Source organism: Populus nigra, chromosome 4, assembly GCF_951802175.1.
Source record: "Populus nigra chromosome 4, ddPopNigr1.1, whole genome shotgun sequence".
Classification (NCBI taxonomy): domain Eukaryota; kingdom Viridiplantae; phylum Streptophyta; class Magnoliopsida; order Malpighiales; family Salicaceae; genus Populus; species Populus nigra.
In genome coordinates, this window is record NC_084855.1 from 5,745,742 (window position 1) to 5,765,065 (window position 19,324).

Genomic DNA, 19,324 nt, shown 5'->3' on the forward strand with positions numbered 1-19,324 from the left:
TGCGTGTCATTACTGTAGAATCCTAAACTCTTGGTCTTTTTTTTTTTTTTTACAGTTGTTGCACAATTGATGTGTTGTTGTTTTCTCCAGACTCTCGGCACCGTTTGGGAATGCGGCTGCGGCCGCGTTCCAAAAAATTTGAATTTTTTTTTTTAAAAAAAAAAAATTTAATATGGTTTGTACGTTTTGGATCGTTTTGATGTGCTGATATCAAAAATTATTTTTAAAAAATGAAAAAACATCATTGACATGTATTTTGGCACGAAAAATTATTTGAAAAGTACTCGCAATTACACTGCCAATATGGTTTGTACTTTCTGCTAGCCACTTGTTCGTTTTCTCTGTTGCTGTAAAGGACGGCTCCTGGCCCCTGTTTTTTTTTTTTTTTTAATCAGTGTAAGGCTACTTTGCCACCGTATTTTTTCATTTTTATCACTTCTCCCCCTCCTGCCGACTGGTACAGATTGATGTTTGTGTCTTTCTTTTCTCTCCCTCTCATTCCCAGCTCTCCTTTCAATGCCATTAACACGTCCTCTCTTTGTTTGTTATTTTTACATTTTTTTTTTGTTTTTATTAGATGATATTGACTGGTTTTGTGTTTGTTTTTGTCAGGCATGGATGATTTGTTTGATTAGAGATGAGTGGAGGCAGGATGAGAGGTGGGAGTGATGAGCTCATTATAATTATGAATATGATAATAATTGTTTTTAAATATTTATTACTTAAAAATATATATATTTATTTTAAAAAAATATTTTTAAAATTAATATATCAAAACAATAAAAAAATAAAAATAAAATAAATTTATAGGATCAAGCGTGTTCACAAACAGGGTATTAAGGGAAACAATGATTTTTAGGCAAGTATCTTTCCTGGTTTGGCTTGACTTCCCCTTCCCCTTCTCTTGTTCCTTAGTCTGATTTTCTTTCCTTCAATATGACCTTCAACAATTTATTTCAGATATTGAATGCTTCTTGTTGCTCTATCAAGATTGTTTTCAGCTACATAAAAAATCGATGTGAGTGTAACTATAGTTTTTGTTTACTGTGTTCTCTATAATTTTATCCTCACTAATAAAAACCAATTGAATTGGAACCGACCTGACTAGGTATTTGCATGGTTCTAAGAGTCTTTATGAAGGAATAAAATAAAGATGAGATAAACTATCTAGATGATAACCTAGAGGTAGAACTTGAGACTAAGAGATTTGTGTTCTCTGTTATTTCAGGTTCGAACCCTGTGATTGCTCATATGATAGTCGCTGGAGGCTTACATGGTCGTTAACTTTAGGGCCCGTGTGATTAGTCGAGATGCGTGAAAGCTAGTCTGGACACCCACGTTAAACTAAAAAAAAAATAGAGATGAGATACATGTAATTTTTTATAAAAAAAATTAAAATTGATGTGGTCTTCAAGTTTTTTTAATTAATTTATTTCTTTGCTTGTTAGCTTTATTGCTTGTTTGAAACTATTTATCTATTTGAGTTTTCTAGAATTTTATGGTTTATAGATTTTGTGGATGTTTTTTGTGAATGTTATCTTTGATGGATTTTCATGTGATGTGATTTTGTGTGAATTCGGGTATTCGGGGTTCCTAAACTAGGATTGAAATCTCAAAAATATTTTAAAAGTTTTTTTCTTGGTCAAATACTAGTAATAATGAATCCAAATAAAACAAGAATCGAAGAATATGAAGAGTATAACTAAATTGATTGGGTATTGAGTTTATTTTTTATAGGTCACTAGTTCGAGTTCCATAAATTTCAGAAATATTAGAGGCTTACATGATCGTTAATTTTAGGACCCGTGGAATTAATCAAAGTATACATAAGCTAATCCAAACACCTATATTAATAATAATAAAAAACCAAGAATCAGGGTTTCTTGCTATTTAACAAATTGTATACAAATGAAGTGGTGTCAAAATCAAAGAAGGTCAGGGAAAAGGACTCCATGCCATATGTCCAGTAATTGTGTAGGACTTGTTTTGTCAATTTTGATGTTCTTCCAGTAATGTGGTACATCATAGCTTCACGTGAAGTATAGGATAATCCTAGTAAATCTTTTGTTTTGGGAAATGAAGATGTAAACTTGGACCGTTAATGACATGTAAATTTTGGGATTAATTTTGTCATGTAGACAATGATATGATCGATGAAACATGTAATGTTGTTTTTGACATGTACTTGTTAAATCCTTGCAATGTTATGGATTTGTTTTTTACACACGCGCCTACACACATATATAGATTTAAGAGTACATGAATTTATTATTTACGAATTATTTATCTTGATTATTAAGTGTGCCCGACTTCACATGAACTTCATTACAAATTACTTATGAAAGTCATCAATTCATCTAACGTTAAATTTTAAAAGCAAACTAGCAGGGCTTGCTAGGAAACACAATCTAACCTGCGTTCTAAAAAAGTTTGATTTTTTTAAATTAATATTTTTCTAGTATTTTTAAATTTTTTTAATAAGCTGGTATCAAAAATAATTTTTAAAATATTAAAAATATTATTTTAATATATTTTATAGTAAAAAATATTTTAAAAAATAATCGTAACCACTCTCAAACACACCCTAAATATACCCATGTTGCGTCCCAAGAAGGAAGGATTCAAAGTTAATATATAACAGAAGAAAAGGAAGGTATCCATGTTATTGGTGTATTTTTCAATATCATATTTTTTTCATTGAAAATATATAAAGATAATGTATACACTTAATAAAATAAATTAAAAATTAAATGACTCGTTTGATCATAAAAAGAGTTGTAAACCCTAAACAAATGCCAAAGCAAAAATTTAATATTCTTGAAAATAAATAATAAATAAATAAACATGTAAATATTTTATTGGTTATCATTTAGATATAAATATCCATGCGCTTGTCGTGAAGGGTAGTTTGGGTTGCTAAGTATGTGCAATTTATATTTCTATAAATTAATCATGCAAACCTAGTTGATAGATCTAAAATATTTTTTGTCATTTCGTGTACACGACATCATGCAAATTAACATAAATCTCAATACATAAAAACATACTAAAACACTTTTTGAAAATGAAATTGTGAATGAATAAATTTCCGAAAAAAATTATAGAGATAAAAAAAAAAGTGATTATAAACAATGATGTGAACAGTGGTTATGTGTAAACTGCGCGCTATAATAAAAATGCTATAATGTTTTAAGTATTCTCTCTAATTTTATCTGTGACGTGATTAGTAATTAGTAATGGTAGTAAAAACAAAGCGGCATTTATCCAATCAGGGCCATTCCTGTTTGATCAAAACACGCACTCACACCATACCTGCCTTTTCTGGACTAAACACCCCAAACTCTTTCCTCAAAAACAAACAATTCGTACGAAAACTTAAAAAAGTTGGGCTGTACAGCAGCCCCCTCGTTTTGTTGACAATGGGCGCCAAAAAAGTCCAAAAGGCGGCACATACAAAAAACACAAACACTCTTGGCCGGCATGTGACCTCTACTTGACCTCCTTTTATTTATTTTTTCTATTCTCTCTCCAGAAATTCCAAAACACCCTACTGCCATTTCCCTCTCTCTTTCTCTTTCCTCCATGTCATTTAGTAGGTCCCAACGGTCATCCGCCATCTCGCCGTTCCGTTCGCGGAAGTCACCGGCGCAACCTCCGCCTCCGGCTCCGAAGCCCACCGGACGGCCGTTAACTCCTTCCTCGACGACCTCGTCGAGGCCTCCCTCGAGACTGTCAAGCTCTCCAGCTAGTTCGGGCCCAAACCCAACGCCTCATGACCAGCCTGAAACCAGCCGGAGCAAGGAAAACGTGACTGTCACAGTCAGGTTCCGCCCTCTCAGGTACTGCAGCAACACCGTTTACTTGATTTGTTATTTTCTTGTTCTGTTGACTAGCAGTGATTGGTCAGTTGTTTATCTGATAGTGACGCTGTGATGGTGTCTCTACTAGTGCTAGGGAAATTAATAAAGGAGATGAGATAGCATGGTATGCCGATGGAGATTCTACAGTGAGAAACGAGTACAATCCCTCAATTGCTTATGGTTTTGGTTAGCTCTAAATTCTAATTTTCACTTTCTCGTATATAAATGAGTGAATTCCCTTGATTTACATATCTAACGAGTTTGAAGAGAATTTCATGATTAATTAATTAATTAATCAATCAATAACAATTTCTAAAAATGTTATTTGTTTGTTTGCCTTTAAAAATGGAAATTTGTATTTAATTATTTAACCATCTGATTCCAGATAAAGTATTTGGTCCGGCAACCACAACGCGCCATGTTTATGATATTGCAGCCGAGCATGTGGTTGGTGGTGCAATGAAAGGGATTAATGGTAACTATCTTCTTACTGAACCTAAATCTTTCGTTTACTAAAAACTATTTTCGAATGGAGCCCAACTGAATTGGTTTTCAATCCACTAAAATTCCACTGGTGCTCACTGGCAAAAACAAACGTTGGCTATTTTATTTGTTTTGTAATTTGCAAGAGTATGGATTGTGTGATAATCGTACTTAGATGGGGTGGTTGTGTTTGATAACTATTAACAGTGACTGAATTTCTTGTTTGTAATGTGATAACAGTATTTGTTTCAAATTTGGGAGGACTTTTTGCTAAATGTATGAAATGCTCTGTTTTTATGCAGGGACTGTTTTTGCATATGGTGTTACTAGCAGTGGCAAGACTCATACAATGCATGTAAGCTATTACCTGGAGATCACATGCACAGAATTTGTAACGGTCATGTCCTCCCTAGCATTTTGCTGGGAATTTCACAATGGCCTACTAGTCATGCCTGTGGGCCCTGCTGATGCGTTAGATAGCTGCCATGGTCGCAATTGATGCTAATTAGGATCATGGAAACTGATTTCTGCATTGCTTTCTACTTGTTTTTTGGTGGTTTTCACTACACTGAGAGAGTTTTGAACTAGCGAATTAAATGCATCCTATCATTCCTTGTACAAGGGAGGCTGACATGGAACTAGCTGTTTAGCATTTTGATTGATACTCATAAAGACGGTGAACTTATGTTCTGCATTATTCTTTGTTCTCAATTCTTTCTGTATTTTGACAAAGAGAGAAGGTTTCAGACTAGCAAATTATGATGCATCAGCATGTTTCTTCCACTAGGATGCTTGACATGAAATCTTATTTAGCAAAACCATTGAGAGAAAATAAGCCATCTAACAAACTGGTGGATAGAATTGACTGGTTTTTCATTTTTCCTGCACCTGGTTTTGATCAATCAGCTGTCCTGTTCTGAATGCTTGTTAATTATTGTGGTGCAATCTTGTACCTTCTCTTTTTGCAGGGAGAGCAAAAGTCACCTGGAATTATTCCGTTGGCAGTGAAGGATGTGTTTGGAATTATACAAGAGGTAGTGGATTACTCTGCCTGTTGTTGGTTGTGATTGAAATGAATATTTTGGCGAACAGCCTATTTACACTGTCATTTTCAGACACCTGGGCGAGAATTTCTTCTTCGTGTTTCATATTTAGAAATTTACAATGAGGTCAGTCAATCTCCCTTTACTCACTATGAAATTTATGGATCGCTGAGACTTACTAGTTATTAGTAGTAAACTCCTCACTTTTAATTTCAGTTTTCAGTCCATGCATATATGACTCTTTACCTATAATTGATCCATTTTTCATTAAAGTACTCTTTCACTAGTTTGCATTGATAGTGGACTGTACTACTAGTCCACTAATGGGCAGAAACATTCATCATTAGTGATTGAAGCAAAGCAAAGATGCCTGTAAATTGCTCTTCTAGCTTTAGTGATAGACATGCTTTATGGATTTCACCTATGTAATTAGCATCACTGCTAAAACTAGTTATTTGTTTTTACTATATACCTTCCTATCCAAAATAAATGCCAAATTGTAATTTGAATGAATTGCTCTTCTTCATGATTGGTATCTGCTGTTTCCTGCTGACTCTCCTTTTCTTTCCCTAGGTTATCAATGATTTGCTTAATCCAATGGGGCAGAATCTAAGAATACGAGAGGATGCTCAGGTGGTTACATTAAGTCTGGGAATTTTGCACCATATGATTACTTGCTGTTTTATCAAGAGGGATATATGAAGTTGTTCAAATGCTTCTAAAATAGATTGCTTTCGATGAAGTTGATAAAACCCTTAGTGTGTGATGGTGTGGTTGCTAGGAGCGCAGTAGCTCTGGCCATTTACTTCCTGCCTGATATTGCACCAATATTCTCAATTCTATTATTTGCTGTCAGTATCATGCATGCAAATAAGAAAGTACCCTGCATATCTCTTGTCTAATTATCCATCCTACTGGAAGTTACTTGTTGATTCAGCAACAAATGAAATTGAACCATCACCTCAACTCTATTCACTGATATGGAAGCAAAACCTTCTTTGAAATTGCATTTTTCAGTTGTAGATGCAAGATCAAGTTGTTGCCAATAGCTGAAGTGTTTCGCAAACTAAAATCAAAATTTGGCCGTCCTTTTAACTTGTTTCTGAAATATTTATTTGCTTTTTTTCGATGAAAATTGTATTAGTGACAAAAAGAATTACAAAAAGCAACTTAAACTTGAACTCCCCTGCCATTTATAAATTTCAATGCATAGAACCTGAGTTGTCTATTATTTGAGAGCTTGTTTTAAGGTGCATTTTATCATGTCATCAGGGAACATATGTCGAGGGAATCAAAGTAGAAGTTGTTTTGTCACCTGCTCATGCTCTTTCCTTGATAGCATCTGGAGAAGGTACTTGACTTCTGTTATGCATGTTTGGAAAATCTAAGTATTCACTGACCCACATTTAGCTGCCAAACATGATCACTTCCACTCAATGTGATTCCTTTGATCTCGTTTAGGCAATGTATTTTTATATGGTTGTTTAATTAGTTCACCTACATTAGACATTATGAAGTGCGGGCACTGAATTGTCCTATAGTATTGTTCTAGTTACTATACATTTATCAACTATATGGTGTTGTGCAGCTAGGCACCTCTCTAATGACACTATTTCTGATTGTTGCAGAGCACAGACATGTGGGTTCTAATAATTTCAATCTTCTAAGCAGTCGAAGCCACACAATTTTCACCCTGGTATCTGTTTTCTATTTTCGGTTTATGAAGTTTTACATTCTCTAGCCACCCCCCCCTCCCCCCTTCCAGTTCAATACTGCTTGAAGCTAGAGTCGAACTTTCTAAAACTAAACATGCTGATCACCTTATCATTTAAAGTTTGTTTGACTGATTTCACCTAAATGGGATGGCTCCTTATTTATCTCTAGATTTTATTTTGCGGTACTTAACGTATCATTATCTATCAGACTATTGAAAGCAGTCCATGTGGGGAATATCAAGGGGAAGAAGATGTGACTTTGTCCCAATTGGTAGATTCTTTTGTCAGATATATTTGAATATGATTTTTCTGTTCATTACAGTCTGCTTCTGGGTACCCGACGTGACTTAAATTCCGTGCAGAACTTGATTGATCTTGCAGGATCTGAAAGTTCTAAAACTGAAACAACTGGATTAAGGAGAAAAGAGGGTTCATACATAAACAAAAGCTTGCTTACTCTTGGCACAGTAAGATGTTGCTCTTATCTATTTGACATCTTATTTTCATTGTGTGACATTTATACTGAAACCAATTCCAACCTGCTAACATGCCTCACATTTCTGTTTTGTGCAACGTCCCATTAGCTAAGAAGTTTGGACTGTTAATGCTAATTTATTAGTTCACTGGTTAAAATTTCAATGAATGCTGGAAAATGCCAGATTAGGTTAATTTTGAGCTGGTGATAGTCAATTATGGATGGATACCAAAATTAGTTTGGGCACCATAAAAGGTTTGGACAACAAACAACTAAATCTGAATGACCTTGGCAAGGCATTTTAAACTTGTTTGGGGGCATGAAGTACATGGTTTCTTGACTATTGGCGTGTAGAATGTGTTGTAGTGCTGGGGAGCAGGGAACTTTATCTAAGTCTTTCTGTATCCAAATTGTCAATTCATATAACCTGACAGTATTGCTGACTCTCCTTGCAGGTTATTTCTAAATTAACAGATGAAAAAGCAACTCACGTTCCATATCGAGATTCAAAACTCACCCGTTTATTGCAGTCATCTCTCAGTGGCCATGGACGTGTCTCTGTATGTTCGGCATAATACTTCTGATTTTTTTAGCATTCATATAGTGACATCTTTTCCTTGCAGCAATGTAACTTGTTTGGTGTAAAATAGTTTATTCATATTTATTCGAAGGAGGAAGTTTTTAAATATTTTGTGTCTATTTGTGGGTCTGGGGAGGGGCAGGTGGAGGGGATTGTTGTTACACTTTCTGTTTTGTTGCTATCCTCCATGTTATTGGAATAGCATACTATTACATTTTACTAAATTTCCTTCTCAAACTTGCATGTAGCTTATATGCACAGTGACACCTGCCTCTAGCAACAGTGAAGAGACACACAATACACTTAAGTTTGCTCACAGGAGCAAGCAAGTGGAAATCAAGGCTTCTCAGAATAAGGTGAATTTTTAGCTTCCCTTTCATGCTAAGTGTGGTTAACTTAAAAGGCTGCAATTTCATAATTTTCATTCATTTCTTAAAATGCTTTCTTAGATTATGGATGAGAAATCTCTCATTAAAAAGTACCAGAAGGAAATTTCCTGTTTAAAGCAAGAGCTTCATCAATTAAAGCGTGGAATGATGGAGAGTCCTTATATGGCTGCATCTACCCAAGAAGATCTTGTTAATTTGAAGCTTCAGGTTTTTGCAATGGACTTCTATGCTTTATATAATCCTTTTATTTTAGTTGTTGCTAATATTCTGGATGACAACAGTTACTCCCACCCCATATTTGGAATCTATATTTTGTTTTGTGAGGTCTTGTATAAGTTTGATAATTAAATAAAGAGTGTATGTAATCATCTCTTTATAAATCATGGACGAGAAATTTAAGGGGTTATAGATATTTTGCGACATTGGTGTTTTTCTACTCTAACTTGAACATGTTAATTAATGTCTCCTCAGAATGGAGCTAAATATGTGATCAGGGTAGCATGGTGTATGATGCTGCATTTTTTATTGTTGCTAAATATGTGATCAAGTTTTCCTTAAATTAAATAATAGATTATCATGTGAATTCTGTTCATATACTCAAAAGTTCTGTTGTGTAATTTCCCGTGGTCAAAGCTGGAAGCTGGTCAGGTCAAATTACAGTCACGATTGGAAGAGGAGGAACAAGCCAAGGCAGCTTTAATGGGAAGAATTCAGCGATTGACCAAGCTCATCTTAGTTTCCACAAAAAATTCCATGCAATCAAGTCTACCTGAAAGATCTGATCATATAAGAAGGCATTCATTTGGGGAAGATGAGGTTTGTTATTTGCTTGTTTTGCAAGAAGCAGTTTCTGGATCTTCAATCAAGATGGCATGGTTTATGGATTCTTGATTTTATTGTTGTCGCAGCTGGCATATTTGCCGGATAGGAAAAGGGAATACATGACAGAAGAAGATGCTGGAAGCTATGCTTCTGAGCTTTCTGTAGAAGGAAGAGATGAGATTACTAATCTAGATGAGTTGGTGAAGGATTTTAAACGAAACAGGAGGCGGGGGATGCTTGGCTGGTTTAAACTGAAGGTACATTCTTGTGCTTTAAAAGAGGACCCTTTTCATGAATGTTTAATTAGAGATGGATCTGGTTCGTTATGATTTTATACTGGCTGTAAAGAGAGATAATCATGGAATTTCATCAATACATTATTACTCTACTGTGTTTCTCCTTTCAAGTTTCCTCAAGCTACTTTTCCTTTCCTTTTACTTTTATTTTACATGCATTGGCTACATCTAGTCACACCTAGTGTGTTCTTGTTTTTCATTTAAATGCTGTTAGAGAAATCCCCACAATGTTTTTTTTATTTTTATGGATTTAAGGTATGGCCTCTTGTATATGGTATGAGCATCTCCACCCAATAGTGCAATGTAATTGATCTAAGCATCCGAGGGCTATGATAGGAAGCTGAGATATTGCCATGACTGTTTCCTATTGGAATTTGATAACTACAAGGCTGCTACAGCCATACATTGGAGCAGCACTTTGCTAAATGGAAAATGTACTTTATGTTTTAGCCCGTCTATTTGCAGAGAGGCTGGGCTACGGAATCAATCCCTTTTAATTCTTTTAGTGAAGATGTCATGTTTAGAAGAGCCTTTAAATTGGCTTGTAAAAGCTGTAGTCAGAAGCGCTTCACATCTTTCTGATAACCTACGAAAAAGTTTGCTGATCTTTAAACAGTTAAGAAAGATCAGCAGATATCTTGAAATTGAGTGGTGATGGTTAATAAATGTGAACCATTTGATCTTCATATTGCAACAATTTATCCTCTCAGCTACCTCTATGTTTGGAAGATAGCTCGTTTGGCGTTTTAAACAGTGTCCAAAGGAAATAGTTATTTTATCATACAACTGGATGAACGGTTCATTTGACTTATGAGGTGAATTTGGACCTTTGTATTATGAACAAAAGAAATTTTGACCGATCATATCCGAAATAAGGATGATGCTCTTTATATACTTTATTACTCAATTATTCTAGAGAGTACTGTTTGCATTGATGTTTGGACCTGTTCTGCTAAACCTCCTGTTAGTTGCAGTTAACTTGATAAAACTTCTTAATAATTTCCCTTGCAGAAGCCAGAGAATCCAGTAGGGTTGTCACCTAGTACAGATAGTGAGAGCTCTGCTGGTGGATCACCTGCCTCCCGTTCCAAATTGTCACAAAATAGGGTCACATTCAATGATATAAAAGATGGAAAGAGAAAATCTATCAGTAGGAAGGGAGATGAAAATACAATCATTGATTCATTTCCAGAAAGAACACAAGCTGGTGACCTGTTTAGTGCTACTATTGGAGGTCGCCGATTGCCTCCGGTGAGACGAACTTTAACTGCTATCTTAATATTTTAACAATACCATGCTCTTTCATAAGTATCATATATGAGTGTATTGTGGTGTAACACTGCTGAATCAGTCATTTTTCCTGTTATTGCTTATGACAAGTAACCATATCTGCTATGCTTTCATGATAATATATTAGGTGAGTTTTGTAGTGTGCTGTTGCCTTTAAATAGATAGTGGGATATCCATGTTTTTGCTTGATCATGCACCATTCAGTGGCAAAAGAAGGGTGGTTTAGAATACAAATAATACAAGGAGTACAGGTAGTTTTTATTTCTAAGTCTGTTTCCTACTTCCCGTTGGGGGTTTGCAAGCAAAGCCATGCATGACTTCATTACAATTAGGGTCACGAGTGGTTTGGGAAATTTGAGATAAATGTTTGTCATCTCGATGTAACTTGGGTTGTAGGACATAGGCATCTTCTGTAATTTACTGCATTCCATTTTGGCAGTATCTGTCATGTAATCAACTCAGCAAGTGTCTATTGATCCCTTGATTACTATAGTGGAGGTGGTAATTTGTGTTGTAGGTGTATAATTTTTCCATATTTTTTATTTGAGGTAGTTTGCTTAGTTATGTTGAGTTGTCAAATTCCTTTGAATAAGTGTAAGGTGTGCTTTTCAGCAAAGGTCATGAGTTAACAGGAATGGTTTGAATGCTTTTCATGCAGACTGGTACCACAATAACGGATCAAATGGATCTTCTTCGTGAGCAGGTGAAAATGTTAGCTGGGGAGGTGGCATTGTGTACTAGCTCTCTGAAGAGACTTTCAGAGCAAGCAGCTAGCAACCCTGAAAATTTACACCTGAAGGTGATGATCCTCCTTGTGCATTAGATTTCAATAAGATGTCAACCTATTTGATTTCTCAGGTCTCTTCCTTGACAAGGAACTGAAAATTTGTTTTTATTATGGATTTATTTTGATGGCCATATTGTTTGACATAGGAACAAATGCAAAAGTTGAAAGCTGAAATTAGTGAAAAGAAGCATCAGATGCATGTTCTAGAGCGACGCATGATTGGATCAGTTGAGATGACGTCAAACACATCAACCAGCATTGAAATGCCAAAGGTAACTCTGTGTGATGTGATGGGCTTAGCAGATTTGAAGAAACCAGGGAAAAATAGTGAACTGCAAAAATTAACAGAGTCAAATGAGCAGATTTGAGAGAGAGCCAAGGAGTGTTATTTTAAAATATACAGTCAAATGAATCCCATTAAAGGTTTTTTGGTGGCTCTAGAAGTGAGAAATAAAAGTGATGTTCTAAAGGACAACTATTGAGACACTGGTACCTGATTGCGCCAGTTCACTATTCTGAAATTCTCTATATGTTGTGTGTGGCTATCTTTCAAATCAAATAATGAATTGCATTTAAGTGAAGTGGTGAAATAATTTTTATTTTGAATTGTCGGAATTCAACAAATTAGAATTCTATGTATTTTTTTTTGGCAAGTTAACATTACAGGACAAACTAGTGACATTCAGTAACCTTTGGCCTCTAATTTGTTTCATTCTCTGTCTTGCAGGCTTTATCCAAGCTCACTACTCAGCTCAATGAAAAAACATTTGAACTTGAGGTTTGTTATCCTACTTACTGGCTAGCTGCAAGGATAGTTTTTTCAGCATCAAATGGCAGGATTTTTTACTAACTTGATTTCTTTGTTTTGGGATGAGTATTCAAGATTAAGTCAGCAGACAATAGGATACTTCAGGAGCAACTGCAGATTAAGGTACATGCTAGAGCTGTATAATCACTTTCTCTTTGCTCTAAAATGTCAAGTTTTTTATGATACATGGTTGCTGTAACAGATATCAGAGAACACTGAGATGCAGGAGACAATTCTTCTGCTGCGGCAACAGCTAAATTCATTATCAGAAAAAAGCTCCAGCAAACAGAGAATTGCTGAATCTGAGTCTACCACACACAGAAAGAGCAAAGAAGGGAGGAACGAGATTTGGTCATTTGAAGAAATTTATGCTGATGAAAACACACCAAAAAGTGTCATGAGTTTGAATCAAATATTTTCCCAAGATGACCCCAAAGAGTGCAATGGCACTAGTTTATTGAATTCTCAAGTTCTTATACAGGTTCGTTTATCTTTTAATTTTTTAGCACTTTCTTTTTAGGTACTCAATTTTTTTTTGTCTTTATGCTATCTTCATGGATCTACTAATTTACAGGCGCCTATTTTTTTCCCGATTTTTTCTCTGGTGGTTCTAACGGTTTGAGTGATGGGCTCTGTTTATGTATTTGTAGGCTTCTGAGATAGAGAATCTGAAGCAAGAGAAGGTGAAGCTGATTGAAGAAAAGGATGGACTTGAAATTCAAAGCCAAAAACTGGCAGAGGAAGCATCGTATGCAAAAGAATTGGCGGCTGCTGCTGCAGTTGAGCTGCGAAATTTGGCTGAAGAAGTAACCAAGCTGTCTTATGAAAATGCGAAGCTGTCCGGTGATCTGGCTGCTGCAAAAGAGACACAATGCAGATCTAACTGTTGTCAGAGGTCCATTTCATATGATTTTACACAAAGTAACTCCATTGGTTCTCTACCTGACGGACGCATTAGAAAAACTGAGGATAGTCTTTTGGTTGGGGAGTTGCAGAAGGAACTAAATGAAAGATACCAAAGAGAAGCTTCATTGGAAATGGCACTTTCTGAGAGAAACAAGGTAGAAGGTGAGCTACGAAAACAACTTGATGAAGCAAAACATCATGAAGAAGATTTGGAAAACGAGCTTGCCAATATGTGGGTGCTGGTTGCAAAGATGAGAAAGTCTGGTGTTAATGCTGAGGACATGCCATCTGAAGGGGTCTATGCATCTACCACTTTTGGAGCAGGTCTTAAAAGTGGATTTCTGCTATCTAATGGTCATTCTTCTAGAATATCCAAAGATGAAACCTTTGAAAACATTGATGGGATGAAGACATTAGAAGAGTTGAAAGTAAGCTATCAGAAAGAGAGAAGAAAATGCAAACAGCTAGAAAGCATTATTTCAAGATTGAAGGTATTTATTTTCTTGACCAAATTGAAATTGCATAACAAATTCCCCTTTACTGCACCTGGATAATTTTGCCTGGATGATTTTCAGGTATTCTAACTTGGCTAGATGTTAACTGAATTGCTACTGTTTGTGTAAGAGTGCATGCGTGAAGAGATGATCAGAGTACACAACAGTTTGATCGAGTGCCCTAGATCACCGAAACAATAAATGTTCTCCGTTTAGAGTTCATCACAAGCTCAATGGCATAAATTTTAGCAATTAGAACATCGTGGGGTCCAACATTCCAATTTATTTTGATTCCAATTTCATTGTTGAACTGCTTAAGAATTAAGCATGTCATAGGATTTTGATATTCAAAATCCTGGCATTTGTCTCAAATCAAATGATGTCTCTAGAATTAATTTTTATACAGACAGATCGAAGCTACTGACTGCAATTAATCAATTCAAATATTTTATTAGGTTGAAGACATAGATGGTCTGGATGTCACAGCTCTTGAAGATCTACAGAATTTTCACGTCGAAGCCATAACTAAAATCTGCCATGCAAAGGTGACATTCTTTTATTCTCGCTCTTTTAAATGAGGTTACTGGATGTGCTTTCTTTAGCTGCTTTGTTAACTTGTATTTTCGCCTTTCAACATGTATCTCGTCTAAACTTTAATGAATAACTTAATTAACTTGCAAATGTGAGCCTGATGGTATTTGCATTAAAAATAAATTTTTTCATGTTAAGTATTTGGAGTTTGATTATGCAATGCATCTGAGTACATTGACTAGCACTTATTTTTGGGATTCACGGGAGTACTAAATATTATATTGATCATCTCTTATAGTTGCTTTACCATGCAGTGTGCAAATCGTGCCTGATAGCATACTAAATCCAACTTACGGAATGCTGCTGCCATCAGAGCTGCTGACCTAGGTTAGTCCTGACCCTAATTTCGTCTACTCCTAAGAAGTGTCTGCTGACGTGTTCTAGCTAATCACTTGTTCCAGTGTAAATTTAAAATCAAATCATTTCTATATTTACAATACTTTGATTCAAGCTTAGGGTTTTGATAATCTGCTCTTGGCAACATACATTTTGTAAAATCCATAATCTCGGGCTATCGATCTCTATTTACAATTTGTGTTGATGTTTTGCGATTGGCATCTTGTTGCATCGTTATTTTTGGCCACACCTGTCAGGATATTTACATTTCTTTGAATCAGACTTCTCCTTAATTCACCATCAGTAAAGTTCCTGTGATAAAAATTGATTAAACCTTTGATAGATTTTATGCTTTCAGAGGGATATAAACGCAACTCTTCATCTACGCCATAATGGTCACGCCAATGTACTAATAATCTAATCCCGTATCACATTTAGGTTACAGATAAACCCAAAGATACAGCCTCACCACGCAGCACAATTAACACACCTATACCCTTCCATCTACCCGAAAATTTGGGGGGTGAGTAAAAACGGAATAGGTGAAGTGGGATAGAGACAGCGGGTCTATGTGCATTTCTTGATGTGGCCATATGAACCCCAAAACACATTTTCTGCTCCTTCAAATTTCAACTCATGCATATTCGTGTTGGTTTTTGCAGGTGTAATCTTATTTGTACAGTCATCGAAACAGTAACTAAATCAATTTGTCAACTTCTCACAGTTAACTCCTTGTAGAAGCTACAGTCATGGGGATGGCAGATGGCATTTTTTGTATTTAATCAGTAGCTAACTTGCAGCAGAAATCGAACAAGAACTCGTATATTTATGCGGGACAGACCCATTTACATCATCTATGCTAAATGTCACTGAATATCAAAAGCTCTGTTGTCTGTATCAATAATGTCTAATGACATTAAGTTATTTTTTCCTTCTATTTTTTGGTGAAAAGTTTGGTCTTCTCAGAAGCATATGTTGCAGGACAATGCTCCTCTAGGATACCAAAGTAGGCCGCATAAGGCTGGGAAAAACCTTCATTATATTCACGATCCACGCTGTTAAATAAACAGGAGGAAGATCATCATGGTGAGAGTTCCAAGATTAAGTATATAAAATGAAGATATTACTAGAGAATGGATCAGGACTTGGGAAGTCTATTGCAATTTGTTGGGAACCATCCAATCTGCTGTCTCTCATTGTCATAAACCACCACTCTGTCTTGCATAAAAATGTCTGGATAGCACGGAACAGAGGAATCAGATTTATACGATTATGATATATTAAAGGTTTTATTAGGTAGGGTCCATGGTTCTGTTAATCTCTCACCTCCTATCACATTGAGGTTTCCCAGGCCTTGCTCACCGCCGTTCAGAATCCCTAAGCACACATTCCCATCTTTCTGAAATGAGGAGAGGTTATTAATATGCCTGCTGATGTCTAAATGTATGGTTGCTAAGTGCAGCCGTGCAGGGAACTTGTGAAAGGTCTTTTGAGGTGCTTACAGTGATAATGAGGTAGTCCTCAGGTGCCAACTGCAGCTGCGCATTCTTTGCTTTTATAAAGTTTATGGTTAAGGGCTTGAAAAAACTCTTGATGTCAAGAATAGATTTGATCGGTTTAGCAGTTTTCCAGCACACTGCAAGTGCCTTCTCCTCCGGTGCATCTTTTAATGGCTTTCCACTAAGATCCTTCCTCACCTGAGACAGAAAGTTAATGATTCGTGTAACAAAATATTTTACTGTGTTTTTCTTTATCTGATTCAATGTTATCTTCCTGATATAAAAAATCAAGCGTATCTCACCAGATTAAGTATACTCTGGTAAACTTGAGCATTGAAGTAGGTATAGGAACTCCCGCTGTCAAAAATCAGCTGTAGTCCCTTAATGCCAGTGGGCTTTCCACCAAAAAGTAGTTCTGCTGGTCCTGACGTGTACAGTGTGCTGGATGAAAATAAAAAGAATTAGTGCATTTTAATTGAAGAAACCGAGCGAAATAAAAGCTGAGAGAAATGGTCTAAAGAAGGAAAAAAACAGAGCTAGAGCACTCTACTCTGAGGAACTGCGTAGCATTGGAGTCCAAGTGATTCCTGAAGGCGGCAAAAGGTGATCTCCAAAGAATAAAAAGCCACCTGTTACCCTACTGAAACAGTGGCCGACCACATTTCGCGTGATACCCAGGGTTCGTAGCTGCGAAAGAATGCTTGCTTTTCCTCTGCCAAGGCCAAGAATCCCAGCTGTGTCAGGCGGTGAGTGTGGGCCAGGATATTTTTGATCATATCCACACCTGCATGATTGCAACGTATTTCAAGATGGTGATCCATGCTCGAGATTTTCCAAAATCATATAAATTGGTATATGCCACCAGATTTTACAGTAGCTACCAGAATAAAAGTACAGTTTCTTTTAAGCTTAGTTGTGGACTCGTCAAGCACAGAAAAAAATGTTAAAGGGTGCGTCAACTGAGATGGAATGCATGAAACCCACCCAAAGGCGATTCTAGGTTGGAGAAGAGAGCCATTGTTTAATCGTAGCGGAAAGTAGTCCGACAGCAGCACGCCAAGAGATGAACCAAGATCAGCATACTCGACTTCATAGTCACACTGCTCAGTTGGGATGTCGCAATTGTTGTTTTGTATGGCCTGGCACAAGGAACTTGCACAAGGCACACGATTGTTCTTTGGCTTGTAAAGTTTATCAAGAGGCTGCACATTAGAATGCATATTAAACACAATGCCAGGTCATTACAAGACTCTGTTGCATTACTGGTTTTGTCTTCTATACAAGGACACGCTTACCTTAGTGCAACCTTTGCAAGGAGCATCACATTGGACCCAGGTGAGATCACTACCAGTATCAATATCCAAGTCAAAAGCCTTTGGTGGGTTGCCTATGTTCAGAATCACAGAGTAGTGCCTGCAAATTGCAAGAAGATTCGTTATTATTGCACTTCAAAGAAATCTTTAAAAGTCAAGTTACAAACTTGAAATCTCAATTATAAGCAATTTAATATAGAATTATTTTCCAAAAAAATAAAGACACCTGATATAGAATTAATTTATGAGAAAGGGGTCAAGTCAACATTCCCTGGAGAAGGAGAGATAATCTCAAGAAATGCTAAAGAAACTACGTGGGACTACGGTCGTTCCAGTTGTTCCTAGAAGAATCCAGGCGGTGGAATTGAGTCGGGAGAATGTGATTTGAAAAGTCAAAAGAATCGTTCAAAAACAGCAACACATCCCGCAAACAGGAGAAAGAACCAGACCCGGTTGTAGAAGTCAATTAAGCAAATAAAAATAGAGTTACAGAGACAGTGGTGCCCGGAATAAATAAACGAAAACGAAAACAAATGACCATGGAATTATCCAAGAGGCAATGGAATTCAGAGTTGATGAATGGCCAAGCAGTTCCTCCAAACCAACAAAAAAGATAGTACATGAATCCAATATTCTAATAAAACAGACCATTAAAAGATAGTAACAGGAGACACACGAATCCAATATTTTCATTTCATTTTTGCAAAGAATCAAGAAAACACGCACCCAGTAGGATAGACATTTCCGGTGACACGAAAGAAAACAGAGGAGCCAACTCGATCATTAGCAGGCGTGGTTGACTTTCCTTTGATGGGTGTTTGACTGGCAGCAGAGAAGCAACCTCGAAAATTAGCAGCCATTACTATAAAGAACAAGAGCGTCATCGTCGCCAATGATACGATTCTTTTCCTTTTCTTTTCCATCTTTTCGAGTCTTTACAGTTGATTATGTTGTGAGCAAAAAGGGGGTTGTTACGGCTTTTAACTTGAAAAGGGAAAAAGAAAGAAAGAAAGAAAGAAAGAAGTTGGAGACTCAAGATGTGAAATCTACTTGGCTTTTTGTCTGAACGGAGACATGAGCCTTGGCTTTAATAGCTGTGGCATCTCTCCACGTGTATTACAGGGAGAGTTGAAAAGGAAATAAAAATCAAAACTGGGTGCAGCGTTTGCTCTCTGGTTTTTTTCCTGATATTATAGGGTTCAGGGAATACGGGCTGGAAATAAACAATATTGAATCTGAGCAACTTCAGCTGGAATCTCCTTCTCCTTTCTTTTGATTTTTTACAAGTAGAGAGAGGGAAAGGGACACGTAGGTAGTATAGGATTTTTCATACAAGGAAATTTCACGGAGAGAGAACAAAGCAGCGTCTAGAACGCGTGGTTATTTGAAGCAGGAAAGGTCGAGACTGCCCATGAGGATTTCATTCAAATGTTGTTTTCAAAGGACATAATTGTCTCAGGACTGTGGGTGGGTTGAACGAGTCAAGAGTGTCTCTCTTCCGAGGATAAAAAGCGTGTAGGAGACAATATAATAAATGAGAGGGTCATTAAGAAATTAATTTAGATGCCCTCGGTCTGTCCAAATTCAGCTTTCGCTATGAGTACCTAGATGTTTTTTTTATTTTTGTAATATTAACC

At 36.4% G+C, this 19,324-nt stretch overlaps 2 protein-coding genes across 7 annotated transcripts; one reads left to right on the top strand and one right to left on the bottom strand.

Annotated features, from left to right (window-relative positions):
• Nucleotides 1-3,408: 3,408 nt before the first annotated feature.
• On the top strand, nucleotides 3,409-15,812 carry LOC133691479 (kinesin-like protein KIN-7C, mitochondrial). 6 transcript variants are annotated; one of them, XM_062111995.1, is made up of 26 exons: nucleotides 3,409-3,839; nucleotides 3,949-4,046; nucleotides 4,246-4,335; nucleotides 4,646-4,698; nucleotides 5,312-5,377; nucleotides 5,459-5,512; nucleotides 5,960-6,019; nucleotides 6,659-6,737; nucleotides 7,015-7,082; nucleotides 7,310-7,372; nucleotides 7,464-7,568; nucleotides 8,032-8,136; nucleotides 8,405-8,512; nucleotides 8,606-8,752; nucleotides 9,179-9,361; nucleotides 9,454-9,624; nucleotides 10,675-10,914; nucleotides 11,612-11,752; nucleotides 11,887-12,012; nucleotides 12,468-12,518; nucleotides 12,624-12,671; nucleotides 12,751-13,029; nucleotides 13,199-13,945; nucleotides 14,404-14,493; nucleotides 14,778-14,866; nucleotides 15,538-15,812. In XM_062111995.1, the coding sequence occupies exons 1-25, from the start codon at nucleotides 3,583-3,585 to the stop codon at nucleotides 14,820-14,822; spliced, it is 3,474 nt and encodes a 1,157-aa protein (XP_061967979.1). In that variant the 5' UTR covers nucleotides 3,409-3,582; the 3' UTR covers nucleotides 14,823-14,866; nucleotides 15,538-15,812. The 6 variants fall into 6 exon arrangements, 5 of the variants coding, with proteins under 5 accessions (XP_061967979.1, XP_061967980.1, XP_061967982.1 ...); XR_009841694.1 differs by having other exon boundaries at nucleotides 3,410-3,839; nucleotides 14,794-14,866; XM_062111999.1 differs by having other exon boundaries at nucleotides 3,711-3,839; nucleotides 3,923-4,046.
• LOC133691480 (aspartic proteinase Asp1-like) lies at nucleotides 15,684-18,992 on the bottom strand. The gene is made up of 9 exons (XM_062112001.1): nucleotides 18,414-18,992; nucleotides 17,670-17,787; nucleotides 17,359-17,576; nucleotides 16,925-17,158; nucleotides 16,677-16,815; nucleotides 16,378-16,572; nucleotides 16,202-16,274; nucleotides 16,021-16,108; nucleotides 15,684-15,930 (listed from the first exon to the last, which is right to left on the bottom strand). The coding sequence occupies exons 1-9, from the start codon at nucleotides 18,608-18,610 to the stop codon at nucleotides 15,810-15,812; spliced, it is 1,383 nt and encodes a 460-aa protein (XP_061967985.1). The 5' UTR covers nucleotides 18,611-18,992; the 3' UTR covers nucleotides 15,684-15,809.
• Between the last annotated feature and the right edge of the window lie 332 nt (nucleotides 18,993-19,324).